Source organism: Heterocephalus glaber, unplaced genomic scaffold (genome assembly GCF_053883595.1).
Source record: "Heterocephalus glaber isolate CG9 unplaced genomic scaffold, H.glaber_assembly_v1.0 deba00001447, whole genome shotgun sequence".
Taxonomy (NCBI): domain Eukaryota; kingdom Metazoa; phylum Chordata; class Mammalia; order Rodentia; family Bathyergidae; genus Heterocephalus; species Heterocephalus glaber.
In genome coordinates, this window is record NW_028258299.1 from 5916905 (window position 1) to 5938286 (window position 21382).

Here is a 21382-nt window from a genome sequence, read left to right on the forward strand (position 1 = left end):
GGAGGTAAAAAAGAAAGAATCCCATGAGTTAAAACATGCAGCATGCTTAAAACATTGCCTGGCATAGTGGAAGCATTTGACAAATGTTTGCTATTACCATCACCTTTCATTTACTCATTTATTCATTTATTTATTTTGGTTTTTTTGAAACAGGGTCTCACTATGTAGTTCAGGCTGGCCTTGAACTCACTATGTAGCCCAGGCTGGCCTCAAACTCAAAGAAGTCCTCCTACCTCAGCTTCCCAAGTGCTGGGATTATAGGTATGTGCCACCACACCTGGCTTACTATCATCACTTTCATTCACTGTGTGAATATGCTATAATGCCAAAATTTCTGCCATTGATGAACAACACCATGTCAGATATTTCTGTCCCTGTTTCCTGCTAGACATGAATAAGACATCCTACATCTATGTTGCCCAAGATGGCAGACACCAGCTACACACAGCTGTTCACATTTAAACTAAAACTCAGGCTAAAAATGTAATAATATTAAACATTCAGTTCCTCAGTCACACTGGCCCCATTCTGAGTGCTCGACAGCTGTACGTCTCCAGCCTGGCTAGGGACAGTGGTTTAAACACAGATACACAGCACCTCACCACCCACTACAATAGCTGCTTCTGTTCACAGGCTGCGCAGGGCAGGCTCTACAGACAGTGGGTTCTGGGCCAAACTCAGCCTGTCCCTGGTTTGGAGTGGCCCAGATGCTGAGAATGGTTTTTATCTTTTCAAGTAGTATTTCAGGTGGGCACAATGGTGCACACCTGTGATCCCAACACTCTGAGAGCCTGAGGAAGGAGGATCACAAGTTTGAACTCAGCCTGGGCAGCTTAATGACTTATCGAGACCTTGTCACAAAATAAAAAATAAAAAGAGCTGGGGATGTAGCTCAGTGTCAAGGCCCTGCGTTCAATTCCCACTACAACATATTATATTACAGGAAAAATTTATACTGAAAATTCAAATATCACTCTCCCACCAACAGTTTTATTGGGGCACAGATGTGCTGTCAGAGCGGAATGGTCTCCACCTGTGTTCTGAATACTGTGCCAGACCTGCATAGCTGCAAAAGACCCTCTGGACTGCAGAGCCTACCCACCCTCCCTTCAGGCCCTTTAGGGAAAAGCATACTGCTCCTCACCCTAGAAAATCCTAGAGTAGAAGCACTGGGTACCACAGAGGACCCGCTGGTTGGCCTGGATGTGCAGACTCACTGCCCTTCCGGGTGTACGTCAGCATCAGCTGATACCCCAGAGTTCCATATTCGGCAGCCCCACATCCTCTACGCTGCTGCACTGACCAGGGCGCTGGGTTCTGGAAAGCATGGTCAAAGACCCTGGCATGAGTAAAGCCACGGACACAGCCGCTACTGAACTGGGGTAAAGACACTCCACCCAAGCAATGTCCTGGATGAGTTTTTTGGCTTTTTGTTTTTGAGAAGACAGGGTCTTGCTATGTTGCTCAGGCTGGTCCCAAACTCCTGGGCCTCCCCACCACGTTAGGCCGTAAGTAAAGCCCTAGACACCGACTCGCTGAGAGATATCAAGAGGAATGGGACCATTCACCAGCTGTTGTAAACTCTCCACATCTTTCTTTTCAGAAATCAGGCTGGGAGGAGGGCAGGAGGGATCTGGAGCGAAGGGGGGTATTGGGTGTTTTCATCTCAGACTGCAGTGTTCATGGTGAACTAATGTCTGGGCAAAGAGAGAGGAAAGGAAGGGAGCAGTCACGTGACTATCCGGGAAGAATTTCAGTCACAGGAGCAGCCAGTGCAAAGGCCGAGGCTCCATGAGGAAGCCTGGGCCGCTGAGGGGCCCAGCTCAGGACACAGGGTCCACAGACCTGGGAACTCTGAAGCCACATGGTGCCTAGCCCTGGGCTGCCAGAGCTGCAGCTTCTCCTCCCCAGGAGAAGGAAGTAGCTGGAGGGCTCAGCAGAGATGGACGACTGTGTCTCATATCCTGAGGGGATCCGTTCCTTCCGGGTAAAGAAGTTACCTGAGCGATGCAGCAGGAGAGCCGAGGCCAGCCCCAGGTGTAGCGGGCACTGAGAAGTGGGCAGAGCTGGGAGGAACCCTGCCAGCAAGGCCAAGGCTGCTGGGAGGGTGGGGCAGGTGGGAACCCAACCTGAGCCCCCTTTCACTAAGCTGGGACAAGAGGGATGGTGGCACAGAGGGAGAGGCAGGATTCGTGCTCTAGCTCTGTGCTGGTGTCTGCACTGCAATGCCTGAGTGTGGGGACCCAGGATGGTGTCTCAAAGGTGCGCTTAGCAGACAAGCACACAAATGACTTGGAAGCCAGCTGCTCTCCAGAGACTGGATTCGATCCATTTATAAGAAGAACAGTGAAAAGCTTAACGGTGTCCCTTCCAGTGTCACCACTGAGTGCACACATGAGGAGGCTCCTCCCCCAGGTCCCCAGGACCTGTGACCTCAGATCCGCTAGGCTTACTGCACTACTGGCCAGCCGGGGGCAGCTCAATGCATGGAGCAGCCTGGACCGCAGTCAATGCTGGGCCTCAGAACCCGGTCTGTCCCCTCAAAGCCCAGCTCTGGCTGCAAGGGGCAAGGCCAGGCAAGTACTGCAGATGAGGAGGGAAGTGGGCTGCTCGGAGCCACTGTCTGGGAAGCACTCAGGGACTTGCTAGAGAAGGACAGCACTTCAGAACAGCTGGAGGGGAGGGAAGGTCTCCCAAGCCTCTAGGTTTGGCTGACGGGTGGAACTGAGGCACAGACAGGAAAAGGTGAAGCATGGAGCTCAGCAGCTGTCACCCACCCTACCAGCTTCACCTCTGGCTTGCAGGTTGTGTGGTTTGGGTTTTTTTTTGTTGGTGGTAGTACCAGGGACAAACCAGGGCCTCTGCACTGAGCTCCACACCCAGCCCTTTTTTATCTTGAGACAGGATCTCACTAAGTTGCCAGGTTGGGCTTGGACTTAAAATCCTCCTGTCTCCCAGAATGCTGGGAATACAGGTGTGCACTACCACACCTTGCTGCCTGAAATATCTTTTTTTTTTTTTGGTACTGGGGATTGAACTCTGGTCCTTGCGCTTTCGGGGCAGGTGGTGGAACCACTGAGCTAAATCCCTGGCTGCCTGAAGTATCTTAAAGCAAGCCGCAGACATGCATTCCATCCAATACTTCCATAGGCAGCACGAACAGAGACACCGTTCACAGAACTATAATACCACCGCATGGCCAAGAGCATTCAGTGATTCCCAGGCATTTCCACGGTGAACAGCTCCCTGCCTGACCCTCATTCATGACCCTCCTCCCAGGGCAGAGCAGGGCGCAGCAACTCTTCCAGGAGCTCATCTGTCAGTGCTAGAGGGTCACGGACCCCCACCGCCCCCATGGCACGTGCAGTTCCCATAGTCACACACACCACAGGGCTCACACCCCGTCCCTGCACACACAGGGACACCTCCGCCCCAGCTATTCTGACTCAGCCTTCTTCCTGCAGCCCCACCTTTCGGGGGAGGGACTCAGGGTCACAGCTAACATTTGATGTCCTTTCTGCCTGTCCCTCCCACCCCAGTGCAGACCCCACTCCACTGTCCTGCTTTGCAATCGATCTAACCCTGCTTGCAGGCTGGGATGCAGCTCACTGGTGAGTGCTCGCCTACCATGGGGGTTCCTTCCCCGGCACTCCAAAAATAAGGCGGTTTTCATGCCCAGCACTCCTGACTCGCCAGTTCTGGGAGAGGCCCAGGAACACGCACCTCCCTCCCACCACAGTGCTGGGGACTGGAGCCTAGGCACCCGGCTCCTCCCGACAGGTTCCAGCCTGCCTTCCAAATCACTCGCCGGCCTGCAGCCCAACCTCGGAGCCTCTGCCTCTCGGCTGTAAACTGTAAACCTCCTACCGTCCCGGGTTCATGCTCTGCAGTGCTGGTTTCGCCTTCCCACATGGATCCCCAGCGCCTGGGGATGGGGACCAATTTCTACACTTTCTATATGCACCACCAAGTCCAGCACAGTTACCCAGCATTTGATGGCTGTGGATCCCAAACCTGTCCGGGAAGCAACAGCACCAGAAACGAGCGGCCGCCTCCCAGTCAGGAGCCACCATCGTGGGGCTGAACACCACCACTCACGGGGTCTCGCCATGGCTCAGGTTAAGCCAGACGGCACTGCAGTTTGTTCAGGCTATTCCTGTATTTTCCACCCACGCATGGATGGAGCACTGTTCCACACAGCGAGACACTGAAGGACCCAAGTTTGTAGCAAATTCTGTGACAGTTTTAAAGGTGAAGGGCTATAGAAAGTACCAGGGATCTCAATACTTGAATATGCAACATGCCCAGGGACAAGAAGTAACGTTATTAAAAAAAAAAAGTAACATTACACTGTATAAACATACATTACAAGTGGAAAATGCAATGTCTTAAACCATTTAATACCAACAGTAACAAATTCTTGTATTTTCAACATAGAAAAATAGCAATCTCACCAGGTGTGGTGGTGCATGCCTGTAATCCCAGCACTTGGGAGGCTGAGGCAGGAGGATCACCCTGAGCTTGAAGCCAGCCTGGACTACACAGTGAGACCCTGTCTCAAAATCCCAAAAAACAACAAAAAAAATGGCAATCTCTCCTGAGTCAACCTGGTCCATCCAACTCCCTGCTGCAAACACACTGTCAGCCTGGCAGCACCTGCGAAACAAGCCACGGCAGACAGTGGTGTGGCAGCGAGTCCTGCAGGCCACCTGTGAGTCACGGAAGCACCAAGGATGGGGAAAAGAGCTCCAGACTTTCTGAGGAGGTTCTCAGCAGACTCCAAAGAAAACAGCACTCCAAACTCTCTTCTGGACTCCACTGGTACCATGCTGCTCAGCCAACCCTGCGGAGCCACAGCTGATCTGGGACAGCAGGAACAGACCGGCCCCAGTAACTTAGGAGGATCCTGTTTGAAAATTTTTTTTAAAGGGCTGGAGATGTGGCCCAGTGTGAAGACCCTCAGTTCAATCCCCAGTATTAAAAAAACAATCTAGGTAATCAGACCAACATGGAAAGCTACAAATGATTTTAATCTGTACAGGAAACAACAACAAGGAAATCACCTAGGCAACTAGACAAACACTGTGTTCGGGGCACAGGGCGCTTCCTCTACTATCCTGGTCCCATCCCTCTCTGACACCCAGTGAACAGCACAGCCCGCTGGAAGCCCTGTCCCCACCTCTGACTCGGCACAAGCTGGCCAGTAGGTTATTTTTCTGAAGTGGGACCTGCACTTAGACAGAATGAAGTATGGATTTATGTTTAAATATTTCTTCAGCAGCAACCCACAGTCACTGCCCTCAATTTACAACAGGAAATTTAATGAATGATATAGGTTTGGTTTGGTTTTTGTTTTATTTTTGTTTTGTTGTTTTTCAGTTCTGAGGGTGGAATCCAGGGCCTTCACACTGAGCTACATCTCCGACCCTTTTGATTTTTATTTTGAGACAGGGTATGATGGTTAGATCTAAAGTGCCCCCCAAATATCTCCCAGTGTTCAGAGGCAGGGCTTTCAGAAGGCAACTAGATCATGGGGCACACACTCATTGCTGACTAACCCACCAGGCAGCTTGCAGCTGAATGCTGTAGGAGGTGAGGCTGGGCGCAGATGTCACCAGGCTGCACTTTCATCCCAGAGCCTCCCTCTCCCTCTGCTTCCCAGCTGCCATGGGTTGAGCAGCTTTCCTCCACCGAGCTGTTTCTGCCTTAAAGTCAGCCAACCATGGGCTGAATCCACGAACCAAAATAAATCTCCTTTAAGTTGCGGGCATCGGGTATTTTGTTACAACAGTGGGGAAATGACTAATACATACGGTCTTGCCAAATTGCCCAGGCTGGGCTTGAATTGGGGATCCTCCTGCCTCAGCCTCCCAGAATGCTGGGATTACAGATGTGTACTACCACACTCCACTAGATAACACATTTCATACAAGCTCATCCAATTGTTTTTAATCTGTCCCCAGGCAAACAGAACATTAATAACAGAGGTTTTGATCTGGAAAAAAGTCATGTGAAAACCACTTTTCAAAAACTAGTTCTGCTGATGATGGGGTAAAGAAGGTGTGGGCTTTTTATAAAATAGAGTATTACTCAGCCATAAAGAATGATAAACTAGAGACATTTATAGCTAAATGGATGCACATTGAGGCCTTACTCTTGAGTGAAATAAACAGGACATACATGAGTAAATACTGAACAGTTTTTCTGGTGTGACAAACTGTAAGTGTAAATGAGGACCAAAATGTGTAATAGATAATGTGAAATAGGAAGAAAAGGTCCAAAGGGGAAGAGGAAGTGGGGGGAGGGGTGCAGGAAAGAAAAAAATATGAGAAAAGGAAAAAACAGAAACAAAGTCTTTGTAAATAAGGAGGGGTGGAGGGGTTGAAGGGAGGGCAGGGGAAGGGGGAAAAAATAAGAACCCAGATACATCACGAACAGGAACAAACTCCCAATGATGAGTGTCAGCATGCTGCATACCTAAATGTACCAATGCACTTGATGAATACACTAGTTCTGTAATGTCTATTTTGACCCTGAGGCCAAGAATGGGTGCGGGAGCATCATGTCCTTCTCCCGGCTGATGTGACCCAAGAGAGGCTCTGACGGAGAAAGGACTCTACAACGCCACCAGCACAGAGCTGTCCCGTGATGATCGTCTCCAGAGCTGCCCCAGCCATCTGTTTCATAGACACAGGTTATAACCCTTTTGTTCTTTCCTCCTTTCTAATGGGGATCCAGCCCAGGGCCTTGTGCATTCTAAGTAAGCACTCTATCGCTGAGCTAAACCCCCAGCTTTTTATACTTGAGATAAGAGTTCAGTAAGTTGTCCAGGCTGGCCTCAAACTTGCAATGTTCCTGCCTCAGCCTCCCAAGTGGCTGGGATTATAGGCACACGCCACCACAACCAGCTCACTTTTAATATATTCTTAACTAGAGTAACTTCATAAAAATGTAATCTGTGCCTGGCTGGGTGCTGTGCTACATGTCTGTAATCCCAGTGACTCAGAAAGCTGAGGCAGGGAGATCACAAGTTCAAGCCCACCCTGGGCAACTTAGCAAGACCCTGTCCCAAAATAAAAAATTTAAAAAGAGCTGGGGATGCAGCTTAGTACAAAGATCCTGGGTTTAAAACCCAATACAGGGGTAAAAAAAAAAAAGTAATCTATGCAGAAGTATTTCTCCATAGACTGCTCAACTTTTTCAGGGATGTCACTGCAGTTCACAGAACTGAGGTGCCAGAGTCCTAGATCCTCGGCCCCCGGGCTTCCCGGAGCAGAGGAGGAAGGGGCCAAGCACACGTGAGTGTGCATCTGAACATACTTGGTATCTGTCACGTGCGGCTGAGGTCTGAGACCTGCTGATCCAGACGTTACCTACCTAGCAACCGTGAGACAACCACAGTCAATTCAATTGAGCTATGTGGGGCAATTAAATTAAATATCTGCTTTTCAACAACCAAAACAGGTTGGTGTCCACCACCCGACATGTGGCGCCCAGGAGCACAAGCAGCCCTCAGCAATCACCACACTGCCCTCCAGGCCCCACCGCCACCCGGGTGTGCTCAGGCAGAGCCCGGCCAGCCTTACCTGCAAAGCGCAGAGGCGCGTCCTTATCCAGCGCCATCAGGGGGGGGTCGAGCAGCACCGTGTTGTCGTTCTCAGTCACAATCCCGTGGTAGGTGGGCTCCAGCCAGGGCTTATGCTTGTTAACTACATTTTAAAGAAGAAGAAGAAAAACGAGGCCAGGTTAGTTTCTGTTTTAACCTCCACTGCCTTTGAGGACTCACGCCTATTCGGTGTTGGGTTTCTGAAGTGTGGGGGGGTGGAAGCCGAGGCCTCAGGAGCTGGGCCCAGCCCACACCCACTGTGGCAACTCGAATTCGGCAATGGCAACAATTACATTTTTGTGGCAGTATTTGGTATCAAGACCCAAACTGCATGAAACTCTAAATTCTAGAGTAATACTATAGAAATTGTCTGGGGATTTAGCTCAGCGGCACCGTGCCTGCCTCACAAGCGGCAAGGTCCTGAGTTCGATCCCCAGTACAAAAAAAAAAAAAAGAAAAGAAAAGAAATTATCTGAATCCATGAAGCAATCAGAAGAAACTGCAAAAGAAAAAAAGGAAAAAACTGCTCCCAAAATTAAGTGAAAAAAAAAAAGAAAAACACCTGATGGCTACAGATAACTCAAACTGCCTGTTTTTAGCCTATTACAAAGAAAAAATGTCTTTACTTCTTCATTACCATTACTTGCTACCTCATTATTTAAAATGAGCATTACAGGGCTGGGGATTTAGCTCAATGGTTCCACCTTTTAAATTAGCATTACAAATAAAAATGCAAACAGATGCAGTAAAGGCAATATTTATAAATTATAAATTACAAACATAAGGCATTAAAATGGAACTAAATGCAAAATTTATTAAAAACGAGAGAGAGAGAGAGAGAGAGAGACACAGACAGACAGACTAGAACAGAAACGATGAGGAACACCCCACTGTGGAGCTGGCTGGCTGGGGCGGGCTTCAGGCTCTATCTTGAGCCTCGCAACCCCAAACACAGCGGCTGACCTCTCGGCTTGCCCTCCTCAGAGCCACCCACCACCCCTCACCCGGGTCTTTTCCTCTCCTGGGCACAAGGTCAGCAATGATTTTTGGTCCGCGCAAGTGTAGTTCCTGCATGCTGTGTCTAGCCATAGCCGCAGCTCCCAGCTCTGGGCCACACTTCCTCTGGTGCTGACCATGGCCCCCAGCTCAGAGCTGCTGGTTTTCCTTTTCTGTTCACCTGTCACCCCAGCACTCTGGGAGGCTGAGGCAGGAGGATGGCAAGTTTGAGCCCAGCCTGGGCAACTTAGTGATTTAGTGAAATCCTGTCTCAAAAACTAAAAGAGAGCCGGGATGTAGCTCAGTGAGAAGGCCCTGGGTTCAATCCCTAGAATCACAAAAAAGGAAAAACAACAACAACAAAAACCCCACAAACAATTCCAGATGAAGCCATTTCTTGTCATCCCACCATCATCCCGGCTTCCGCACACAGCAGCCAGCTGGAGGGGCCCTCAGCAAGAATGCTCTCAGACCTCAGGTCTCTGCCTCCTGACAGCAGAAGTTCTTGCTGAGGGCTGGGTGGCATTTGTGTGTGTGGCTCCATCAGTCAGCTTCACTCCACTACAGGAAATTAAAACAGATAATGTGATATTTATTAATTTTTTAAAACCTATTGTATTGTATTTTTGGTATTGGGGATTGAACTGAGGACCCTGAGAAGCAGGCACCGGAACCACTGAGCTAAATCCCCGGCCTAAAACCTATTGTATTTCAACAAATATTTTAATGAAAACTATTTTTTAAAACAATTATTTACCAAGAAAAGTGGAAATGTCTCACTGTTTTTGTTTTGTTTTGAGACAAGATCTCACTATGTTGCCCAGGCTGACCTCAAACTCCTGGGCTCAAGCGATCCTCCAGCCTCGGCCTCCAGAGTAGCTGAGACTACAGGCACACATCACACTCCAAGGCTTTGTTTTTGCAAACCGCTCCTGGGCTAGTTTAACAGAAAACAGCTGGGCTCTCACTATTCCCCCTGCAGGCAGTGTGCGGTATTATCACGAGCCACAGAGCCCATGGGAACGGTGGGGAAGTCAGTCTGAGGGGGTGGGAAATGGGAGATGGCATCTCAGTGTCATTGCAACAGCGCTGACCACTAGTGCCAAGAGTCTTGAGGCCTCATCCTCACCTCTCTTTGGTCTTTGGTCCCAGTCCACAGCCTCTTTGGATTGATATGATCTAGTGCTCTAGCCACCAGGAAGAGGGGGGTGGGTGGGTGTGTTTCTGGCAAGCAGATGTTCCAAACATGGAAGCTAGAAAATCCAGAGCCATTGCATGAGCCAAAGAGGTCAAAAGAGAGCATGTGTAAGGGCCGGGGATTTAGCTCAGTGGTTCCGGCGTCTGCCTTGCAAGCTCAAGGTCCTGAGTTCGATCCCCGGTACCAAAAAAAAAAAAAGAGAGAGAGAGAGAGAGCGTGTGGAGAAGGCTGACTGCAGTCGTGATTATGGAGGGACCCATACCACACCCAACAGGCCAACAGGGACCAAAAGGCAAAGTGCTAGGAACCGCATCTTCTCTCCCACAAGCTGCTCCAGGACAGGAGATCTGGTGAAAAGGAACCCAGAAGATGCCAGCACCAGGACAGCAAGGAGAAGGAAGCTGGTGGCATTGCTGGCGAAAGCCTCATAGGCAATGTGGCTCCGCCGAAGGTGGGACAGGGCTCCACAGAGCAGAGGCAGCTCCGCTGTGCAGTGGGCAGGCACCTCCCCACTTCCTGGGCCTCTACATCCTCTCAAGCAATGGGGACTGACTCCAGGGCCTCTGCACTGAGCAACATCCCCAGCCCTGTTTTATATTTTGAGAGAGGGGCTTGGAGTCACTAAGTTGCCAGCTTAGGCTTAAACTTACAATCCTCCTGCCTCAGCCTCCCAGAGACCTGGTATTACAGGTGTGCACCACCACACCTGGCTTCCAGGTATCTTTTCCAGAAAACCATGCTATGGCATGGCTGGACTCACTTGGAGTGATCAATGTGAGACAAACATGCTCTGAACACCCCATGGTCTGTCACCCCTCTCTCATTTAAAACAAGCTTTACCTTGATTTGCCATTAGGAGAAACATTTAATTCCTATTTGTTTTCATACTTTAAAAGGTTTTATTGGGCTGGGGATTTAGCTCAGTGGTTCCGCTGCCTGCCTCGAAACCACAAGGACCCAAGTTTGATCCCTGGTACCCCCCCCAAAAGGCTTTATTAATAAAAATACAAGTATAATAAAACATTCTAACATCTGAGTCCATAAAACTCCTGACTTAACCTGAGTTTATATTTAACCCAACACAAATGAGAAAGTATAAAGTGGTGCAAACTGCAGAAAACCTGTGGTAACTGACTAATAACAGAATGTGTGATCTGCCATCTTACAGGAAAGGCTGCAGTCCTTTCCAGGAAATGAGTAAGGGTTGGGGTTGATTCTCCAGATATATTACCAGCTCCCCCCCAATTCTAATTTTATAATTCAGAATTTCTAGATTGGCCATTTAAATTGGCAGTAAAATGAAGAGATCTGGCCAGTTCCAGATACTGAACTTTTCAATATTTAATGAATGGTATTTTTAATATTTCATCACATTCAATTTGCATTCTAAAACATTTATAGAAACAAGTGACTGATGTTTCTGAAATCAACCCTTTAAAAACCAACTCACAAAGACAACTGAAATTGATAGCAAAACTGTCAATCAGATGTTCTGTAGGTGTGAGGCATATCTGAGGCACACACAGCTACCTCTTGAGGACATGACTAGCTTTTGTGGCTGTGGTAGATTTTAATCTTCAGAAATTGCCACAGATAGGGCCAGGGATTTAGCTCAGAGGTTCCACCGCCTGCCTCGAAAGCACAAGGTCCCTTGCCTCCTGAGCCTAGGGATGCCACAGATTTTAAAATCAAGACAAGAATATAATAATCAACTTCTGGGTTAACTTTAAATATAAAAATTGAGCCAGCATTGGCGGCACATGCCTGTAATCCTGGCAGTCTGGGAGGCTGAGACAGGAGGATCACAAGTTGGAGCCCCACCTGGGCAACTTAGTGACTTAGCTGGACCATCTCAAAATAAAAAATGGGCTGGGGATGTAGCTCATGGAAAAAGCCCTGGGTTCAATCCTCAGCATAGCAAATATAAAACAATGCCTCCTGAGCCTAGGGATGTAGCTAAATGGTAGAGCCCTTACCTAGCATGTCAGAGCTTAAGTTCAATCCTCAGCACTCTGGGGATGGGGGGAGTTATGCATCCTGAGCACCCATGGGCTAAGGAGAAGCTGGCCCCTTGACCAAGCCACACAAGAGAGAGACTTGGCAGGTTGGTTCCGAAGTCTCCCCAATGACCACAAGGCAATATGAAACCCTGGTATCTACCCAGCACCCCAAACCATTCCCTTCTGAGCTGCTCTTGTATATGGAGAAATCCACTGTTTCCAAACAAGAACCTGATGTGTGCCTCTTATTTCAGAACACATAGGTGGTCATATGGTCCCTTAAATAATAAACACTGATTACTTCAGGTGATTTTTTACGCATTTCACCTAGACTTCGGAAGAATCTGCAATTAAAGAATATTGCCACCAGGTGGCGATAGTTACCTTCGGTGGCGCTACATAACAAAAATCCCACTAGGCTGGGGATTTAGCTCAGTGGTTCTGCCGCCTGCCTCGAAAGTGCAAGGACCTGAGTTTGATCCCCGATACCAAAAAAAAAAAAAAAAAAAAAGGAGCATTAGTAGGCCTTCTGTTAAAATCATTTGCACAGAAAGGTGTCTTAGGCTATCTTTAAAATCTCCAGCTGATTCTTTTCTTCCCTCAAAATAAACTTGAACCAGCACAATAGTCCTGCAGTTCCAAAATAAAAAGGTGGGCTCTCTGACTTTCTGAGTACTGTCCTCAGGTCGGTTTTATGTTAGGACCAGACCATCCCTGGTCCTTCTAACCATCGTAAGCCCAAGGTCCTTTCCGCTTCTCCCAGCTGCTGACTGTGAGCTTGTTCAACCCCTTCCCTGGACACTCCTGTGTCCACAGTCCGGCGCCTCGCTGGGGCTAGGGAGAACACAAGCAGGCTGCAGAGGGTAGCACTCTGCTCCGTGGGGAACCTCACCAGCCAGGAGGTGGCTCACCACAGCTACACAGAGACCCACACGACAAAGCTGCCACCACCTCAACGTGGCTTCTCCTCACGCCGGAAGGAAAGTATGAGCTCTAAGCGGGGGAGACACAGTCACTGCTGCTCAGGAAATGGGCCAGACGTGCCACGGGTCTCATGCACTCCGCCAGGTGGGCAAGGGCAACCGCACAGGCGTCTGGCGCAGAGCTGGGGAGACAGCATGCCTGCGGGACCAGGAGAAGCACAGTGGAGACCTGGCGAGAGGTGCGGGGACACTGGGCTCCGGGGTGGAGAGAGCACTGTAACCAGCACACATGAGGGTCACAGCGCGGCGAGCAAGACTAAGCCCTGGCTCTGAGAACACGGGGAGATGCACCGGGATCTGGGCAGCACTGTGAGGCCCTCTTCTCCTCCGTCCCAACAAATCCTCTGGCTCTGCAGACCACAGCAGCTGTCAGTTACACAGGGTGATGAGGGAGAATGGTGGGAATCTTGCAATGGGAAGAACTTGGCTGTAAATGGGAGGTTTTGCTGTTTGGTTTGGTTTGATTTGCTCGCGGTGCTGAGGACGGAACCCAGGGCCCGGAGCCTCCTAGGTAGTGCTGGATCGGACCGTTCAACCAGGGGTACCCAGGTGGGCACCCAAGCCAGGAGTGGCACAACTGCTGGGCCGTCCCGCTGCATGGAGTGCAGGTAAGTAAGGAAGGCCCTCACTGCACGAGTCTCGATAATTTCACTGCAAGCAAACTGAGAGGAGAGCGGAGGGAGAGGGGGGCTAAGGAGGCTCCTGGGCTTTCCGCGTCGTTTCCATGGCCACCTCCCAATTAGCACCACCTAAATATGTAACTGAGGCTGAAGCAAGTCCCTGTTCTCCAGCCCTTCAGAGGCCTTATTTTATCCTTTTACTCAGCAAAGAGAAGCTGTATTTCGCAGTGATACTGTTAAGCATAAAACCAAACGAAACAACAAAAATCTGGCACTTTTAACAAAAGACAAAACTTCACCCAACCAAAGTAGCAAGAACGTGAAATGTACACACAATAAACCTCCTGTACACCGAGGGTCATTCCCAGTGATAGTTTTTGTCAGCACAGCACCAGTTCTAAAAGTTCTCTCAGTAATTTTTCCCCCCAAAACAGAACACTTCCAAAGAAATCTTCATTCTGGACCAAGACTTTTTTTTTTTTTTGGTACCGGGGATCGAACTCGGGTCCTTGAGCTTGCACAGCAGGCGGTGAAACAACTGAGCTAAATCCCCGGCCGAAATCTCCATTCTGTAAGCACAGGTTTAAGGCTTCCTCATCATAAGGCCAAGAAAACTTACTTCACATTGCGTGGAACACCTGTAGTGCATATTAGACTCTGCTTTAATCAGGAGTTGCAACCCCAGCGCTAGGACATCCTGGCCCAGATGATTTCTGATTGAGGGGTGTCCGGTGCCGTGCAGGGTTCCGAAGCACCTTTGGCCTCCTGCCACTAGAGGCTGCAGCGCCTGCGCCACTTGGGACAACCAGAGCTGTCTCCAGACACCTAGGAACCCTGGGCGCCCACTCCCTGTCCCCTAGAGAACCACTGCCTTGGATCTGTCTCATTAAAGAAATCCAGTGTTTTCCACACTACAATCAAGTGCACACTTCAAAACAGCCAACTTCATAACTATGTGTATTACTTCCACGTGAAGGTAATTTTGAGATTTGTAAAAACAATTCAGCGTGAAGTAAATCATTAAATCAATCGAATAAGCACTTAATCTTTCCACTAGTACAGTGGAACTTGTCTCGTGTTCACCATGCCAGTAATGAGCACCAAGCACCAAACCAGGAACATCCTGTGATATGCAAGGCTGGGTGTCAGGCATGGCCGTGCTCTTAACGGCGGGGTGGATCTGGGCCCAACCTTCTAGAGGTACACAAGGCCCAGAAACCTGTCCCCAAGGTTGTCACTGCTAGCCCAGCTCACCCAGGATCCTCTGTGTTGGGAAAGTGATGTGTGCAGGGCCAGCCATTCAATGCCCCGGGAGAGGGGCAAGTGCAGAGTGAGGAGGAGCCCAGAGGGGCTTTCTCCCTGTGCAAACCCCACCCGGACCAAGGAGGCCCAGCCTGCCTCTGCCTGCTAGCAACGAGCAGTCCCAGGGACAAGCAGCCCAGGAGCAGAGCAGAGAGAAGCCAGCGAAGGGGAAGGACTTGCAGCCTGCAGGTTGGAGTCTAGCTTCTAGTGCACAAGGCTGAGGGTAGCCGTCCCCACCTGGAACTGAAAGTTAAGGAGAGATGACAGGGCAGAGGAAAATCCAGAGGAGGGGTGCTGTGGCCTGAGTGTGTCCCCCCAGTTTCTACATTGGCAGGTCTACAGGCAGGGTGTCCCGGAGCCACCAGGTTAGACGAGGTCAGGAGGGTGCAGCCCCCACAATGGCACCAGCAGCTTTTAAGAGCAGAGCTGGCACCCTCCCGTCTCTCGTCAAGGGATGCCCTCGGCCATGTGGTGCAGCCAGAGGCCGCAGATGCTGCAGATTGGTATCAGAAGTCTCACCCTACAGGACTGCAAAAATCAATTGTCTTTTGTTTACAAATTATCTGGTCCTGCTGCTGTTGTAACAAAAAATGCAAGAAAACAAAGAGTTTTCCTTCCTCTCCTCTACCCAGCCACCCACCCTCGCCGAGCCCCAGGCAGACCCCTGGAAACTGAGGAGCCCACCTCAGCCTGAGCAGCCCTGCCCTCGATGAGAAGTCTAACATGGGAACAGAGTGTGGTAATGGTAGAGTTTGTGCTTAATATGCACAAGGCCCAGGGTTCCATTCCCAGCACCCTCCAAAAAATTATTTGCAACCACATCCTGCAAAAAAAATTCTAACTTTTGAAAGTTTAAAGTGGGTCTTCTAACTTTTCCTTCAGATTTCAAATAATCTTTTTTTAAATTATGGTAAAATAACACAACATAAAGTTCACCATCTTAAATGCTTAACAGCATTTTTTTTTGCTGCTCTGGAGATGGGGTTCTTATCCTGTTCCCCAGGCTAGGCTCAAACCTCTGGGCTCCAGCCAGCCTCTGACCTTGCACCAAGGGGCTGGGACTGTAGGCACGTGCCGCTGCACCAGTGCTGGGAACTGAGCCTGGGGCTTTGTGCACCTAGACCAGCACTCTACCTGAGCTACATCTCCAGCACCTTCTTCTTAACATTTTTCTTTAAACGCCCAGCTGGGCTCATATTTATGACCCTCCTGCCTCAGCCTACAGAGTAGCTGGGATTACAGGTGTGCAACACCACACCCCGCTCACCTTAACCATCTTTAAGTGTACAATTCAGTAAGTACATTGTTGATTTGCAACCATCATCCCCATCACTTTCCAAGATTCCTTGTAAAACTGAAACTCTACACCCATTAATAATTTAGTATTCCTCCTCCCCCAGGCCCTGACAACCGTCTCTCTACTTTCTGTCTCTAGGTGCCTCACATAAGTGGGATCATACAGTATCTGTCGCTTAGCAGCCAGTTTATTTCGCCAGCGTAATATCCTCAAGGTTCACTCATGTTTAGTGTGGCAAAACTGTCCTCCTCTTTAAGCCTGAATACTATTCCATTGTAACTGTCCACTCACCCGCTGATGGCCACCAGGTGGCTTCCTCCCTGTGGTGCTGACTACGGCCAGTGCCACTGCCAGCCTGGATGTGTTCCTCCTCCGACCTTCCCTTCACTTCTCTGTAAGTACTAGCCAGAAGTGGAACTGCTGAAGCATATGGTGGTTCTACCTTTAATTTTTTGAGGCACTTCCATGCTGTTTTCCACAGTGACATTTGTACCAACGGTGCATGAGAGTTCCAATTTCTCTACTTCCCGGCAAATACTTGTTTGGGGTTTGTTTTTTTTTACAGTAACTATCCTAATAGATGTGGCCAAATACGTTCTATATCAAACAGTTTTACCTTTTTATACTACATGAAAAGTATAACAGACACAAAAGAAGACAAAATAGAATGAAGCCCATGCACCCATCACTCAACAACTGCAATGACCAACACAGGGCCAATCACGTCTGACTCGCACACTCCCATTCCTGTCACCAATTCCGACTGGTTTTTTTGTTCCTTTTATTCTAACTTTTTAAAAATGGTCCTGGGAATTGAACCCATGGCCTCATGCACACTAGGCAAGTGCTCTGCCACTAAGCTACCTCCCCAGCCCCTCAATTATCTTTAGTTTTTTACTTTATTTTTTTGAGACAGGGTTTCACTATGTACTCTAAGCCAGCCTCTAACTCATGGCGAACCTCCAGCCTCAGCTTCCCGAGTGCTGGGATTATAGAGGTGCACCACCATGCCTTCAATTGTTTTTAAACAAATCCCAAACCTCATGTAACCTCATTCATCAATACTTCAACATACATCTCTAAAAGACAACAACTTCTAAAACTAACCATAATGGTATTATCATCTAAAAAATTCATTATAATTATTTAACATCATTAAACATTTAGTCACCATCTGTATATATCCCACCAGTTTGGAGTATGAAATAATTTACTTCAATGTACACATCTTCATATAGCAAGTTTGTGCCATTTAATTCTGCTATGAAAGAAAAACTGATAACCCTTGAACAATTATGCTTTACAGGTTTCTGCAGCTTCGCCAATTCTCTTTTCACCACTGTTGATTAAGCAGGTTTTGTAGATGTTGTTTATAAGTCAAGATAGTTCTCCTCCACTGCTGACTTGCTGGGAGGCCTTCTCATGAATGAACAGCACTTTACCAGAGCCCATTTCCCCTTGAACCTATATGATCATGCAATTCTTATTCCTAAGTCTGGCAACACAACTGACGTCTTCATGCTCAAAAGCAGCCTTGTGTACGTGGGATAAATTCCATACAAAGTGTATGATTCTTTTTATAGATCATTGATTTGATTTTCTATTTTGTTGAAAACTTTTTCTAATGACTTTACTGAGACTGTCATTTGAAAAAGAATGTTGTCGTGTTTTGACCTGAAAGCTCTACTTTTTTTAATACACCCAGTTTTGTACAATCAACATCAAATCAAATCCAGCACATTTACAAAGCACCAACCACAAGTCAGGCCCTCTGGATGCTCAATTTTGCTTATTATTAAGACTGATTTTCCAAGAGTTATTTAGCCACACTATTAGGAATGAGACAGCAACTGTCACAATGTTATTTCTGAGAAATCAGGGTGTAATGATCACAAATGTGCTTTTAAAAATTAACATAAAAAGAAGTCAAGGAGAACTAACGTTTCTGCTGTCCAATCTGGCTGAAACAGCGTCCCCAAAGCTGAGACAAATACAGTACCCGCGAGTCTATAATTTAAAGTGGCAAGACCTCCTACAGCCATGTTCATAACCTTTTCAGACCACAGGTTCTCTTCAGGAATCTATGGCAAGTCTGGAACCCTCTACCCTAAAAAATGCACAAACACACAAAACAGTAGGTTTAAGGAGCGTCTGATCCTGCAGACCCAGTCTAGGTAAAAATCACTACTACAAAACAGAGTGGAAGCTCACTGACCTCAGAAAGCTAGCATCTCCACCTAGCACCTCCAACATAACTGGAAACCAAACTGCAAAGCTGTTTCTTTTATGTTCGTGGCTCTAGAACTTCACTTGTATTTATGAGTCTGCAGCCGAAGTGTCTTCACCCTTGGTTCCTGGAGACCTCCCTCACCATCCCAGGAAGAGTGGCCAGCAAGGCACTGAATAAGGAGGGCACTGCTGCTGCCATTTTTTTTTTTTTTTTTTTTTGCTGCTGCCTTTTTAGAGGGCTTACTGGCCAGTGACAGAGAGGTGGAAAGTGACAGGCAAGTTAACCGCAGGCTGCCAGGACAGAGTCTGCTTTGAATAAGGCTTGGAGCCCGGAGAAGCTTCCTGGATTGCCTCCCAGTCAGCAGCGTGCAAATGGGCAGCCTGGTACTATCTCCCTTGGGAGCTGAAACCACCACACATTAACACCTCGTGTTTTCAGGAAGATGAAAAGAGGCATCTTTGGTTACGACAGTAAGGTCTTGGGCTGGGGATGTAGCTCAGTGGGGGCCGGGGATTTAGCTCAGTGGCACCACACCTGCCTGGCAAGTGCCTGTCTGTAATCCCAGCACTCAGGAGGCTGAGGTAGGAAGATTGCCACAAATTTGAACCCAGCCTGGACTATACAGTGAGCCCAAGGCCAGCCTGAACTACATTTCAAGACCCTGTCTCAAAAAAAAAAAAAAACGGGCTGGTGAGCTACCTCGCCTGCCTCAAAAACAGAAGGTCCTGAGTTCAATCTCTGGTACCAAAAAAACCCTAGTAAGGTCCTAGGTGAAGGAAATGGGGACATGTGCCAAAACTTTACTCTATTATTATTATTCTATTTTAAATAATCCTACATTGATTATAATTCTATAAATTACACCTTAAAAATGAAAATAAAACTTTTTGGATTAAAAAAAAGGAAGCTAGCATGGCTGGGTGTGGTGGTGCACAGCTGTAATCCCAGCACTCGGGAGGCAGAGGCAGGAGGATCACCGGGAGTTGACACTAGCCAGCCTGGGCTACACAGTTAGTTCAAGGCCACCCTGAACTACAAAGTGAAATCCTGTCTCAAAAAACCAAAAAAAGAAAGCAAGCTAGCTAGTTAAATGTGTTGGTAGGTGGATGGATGATTATAAAAGTTTCCTCCCTTTCTTCCCATATGCTATATTGCCCAGGTTGATCTTGAACTTCTGGGCTCAAGTGGCTTTCCTGCCTCTGCCTCCTGAGTGCCAGATTACAGGTGTGGGACACCAAGTCCAGCAGGGTTTCCGTCTGTGAACAAGTTCCAGTTACCCACAGAATGGCTTGAAGTTTGCTCTGAGCACACACCACCTGCGGCACAGCATAATCACTGCCCCTAACACTGAGAGGACGCTGGCGTTATTCCCTGCCATCGGGAAATACACGCTCTCTTAAGCGGTCTCCAACAAATGTCCTTAAAAAGCAAAGTGTGCCTGAGCTGGGGATGCAGCTTGGTGGTAGAGCACATGCTCAGCATGAGGTCCTAGTTTTCATCTCAGCAATAAAAACAGGTGATACTGAAAGAAGCTACACTTCACTTAGCTACTAGCTCATTTTTCTCTCACTCAGGTTTTCATAAGTGATTATTCCCAAATATCACATTCACATACTTTTCTAGAAGCCCATGGGATTAAGCACAGAAATGAATTACTTATCTAATCGGATTATTTTTTACTCAATATAAGATTCACCCTATGAAACCAGCAGGCCGGTGCCCCACACCTGTAATCGCCTTGGCAACTCCTATCTCAAAAGAACACAGGTGTCCAGGGCGGGGCAGCAGTGCAGGGTGGGGCGAGTCTGTCAGTCAGGTCTGCCTTCTATATTCACTGTCTCTGAGCTTCACAAGCCGTCACATTACTACTGAGAGGCTCTCCAATGTCATGAACACGATGTGACAGCCACTGTAGCACAGGAGCCTCATGTCCAGCAACAAGTAAGATTTCTATTGACAAAAGCTTTTGCACGACTCTGGCACAAGTCCCCAAGGTGACAGGCGAGCATCCATACACACTTAGGAAGAAAGAGGGCTCCCTGGAATCTAGCTGGAACCCTGGGAGGTGCAGCCACAGGTGCTCCTGAGCTCAGGGGGGACTCTGAATCTTGGGAGCCACACCCTTAAGCCTTCCCTCCCACAGGGAGACTTGGGAGTCACACCCTTAAATGCAGGGTCCCTGAGAGCAGAGCAGGCTCTCTGCCCCCATCCAGATACCCAGAAGCAATGCATAAAGACATATTTGAGCCAGGCGTGATGGCACTCACTAGCCTGTAATCCATCCCAGCATTCTGGGAGGCTGAGCCAGGAGGGTCAGCAGTTTGAGGCCAGTCTGGGCTACTCTACAGACTTGTCTCAAACAAAAGGAAAAAGTGGTACTTGCAGGCCAGCATCCCCAGGAACCAGAGGACCGCTGACCAAGGGGGGTAGGCACAGGAACCCTGTGAGATTACAAGCTCTGTGGCCTCTCAGTGGAGGTACTATAGGGCTGGGCTGTGAGGAAGCACAAAAAGGAGGAGAGGAAGACAGAGCAGGGCTGGAGGAGGAACCAGAGGGGTAAACTGCAGAAACCTCACTCAGTAAAGCGGGTGCCCTGAGGGCGGGAGAGCAAGCCTCTGAGGGCAAAGGCCTTGCTCCAGCCTCCCCGCCCCTGGCCTGCAAATGCAGCAGAGGTGTCCCCAGCAGGCTCCTGCCACAGGCAGCTCCTGAGCCCACCTGCAACCACACCCTAAGAGACTATCACACACTCCCAAACAGAAACACAGTCAGCCAGGCCTGCTGGCACACTGCTGTAATCCCGCCGCTGAGGGAAGCTGAGGCAGGAGGATCCAAAGATTGAGACCTCCCCCTCGGCAACTCAGTGAGACCCGGTCTCAAAATAAAAACTTTTTTTTTTTTTCCTCCACCCTGACAAAATAAAAACTTTTTAACAAGGACTGGGGATGTGGCTCTGTGGTAGAGCATCCCTGGTTCGATTCCCAGTGCCCACCATGTCACACTCACAGAAGGCTCACAAGCAGAGGCCATCCAGGGCTTCCTTGTAAGAAAGTGAGCTTCTAAGCCTATCTGGGCAATTTCACATTTACTCCCTCTTACAGCCCCGAGTCCTGGGAATGTCCCCTTTGGTGGGGGGGGACCTGTCTCTAGCCT

At 48.7% G+C, this 21382-nt stretch overlaps 1 protein-coding gene and 1 long non-coding RNA gene across 6 annotated transcripts in view; one reads left to right on the forward strand and one right to left on the reverse strand.

The window, feature by feature from the left end:
* The window catches only part of Clstn1 (calsyntenin 1), a 68477-nt gene that overhangs the window by 21552 nt on the left and 25543 nt on the right, over nt 1–21382 (reverse strand). For all 4 annotated transcript variants that reach the window (XM_087214619.1, XM_087214620.1, XM_087214617.1 and 1 more), the window contains exon 2: nt 7587–7709. In XM_087214619.1, coding sequence (XP_087070745.1) covers nt 7587–7709 — 123 coding nt within the window. The remainder of the gene's footprint in view (nt 1–7586; nt 7710–21382) is intronic.
* Nucleotides 1507–7709, forward strand: LOC147827379 (uncharacterized). Of its 2 annotated transcripts, XR_015452531.1 has the most exons (3): nt 1507–1987; nt 6539–6694; nt 7465–7709. It is a non-coding gene; the product is annotated as an uncharacterized LOC147827379 (long non-coding RNA). The 2 variants fall into 2 exon arrangements; XR_015452530.1 differs by having other exon boundaries at nt 1507–6694.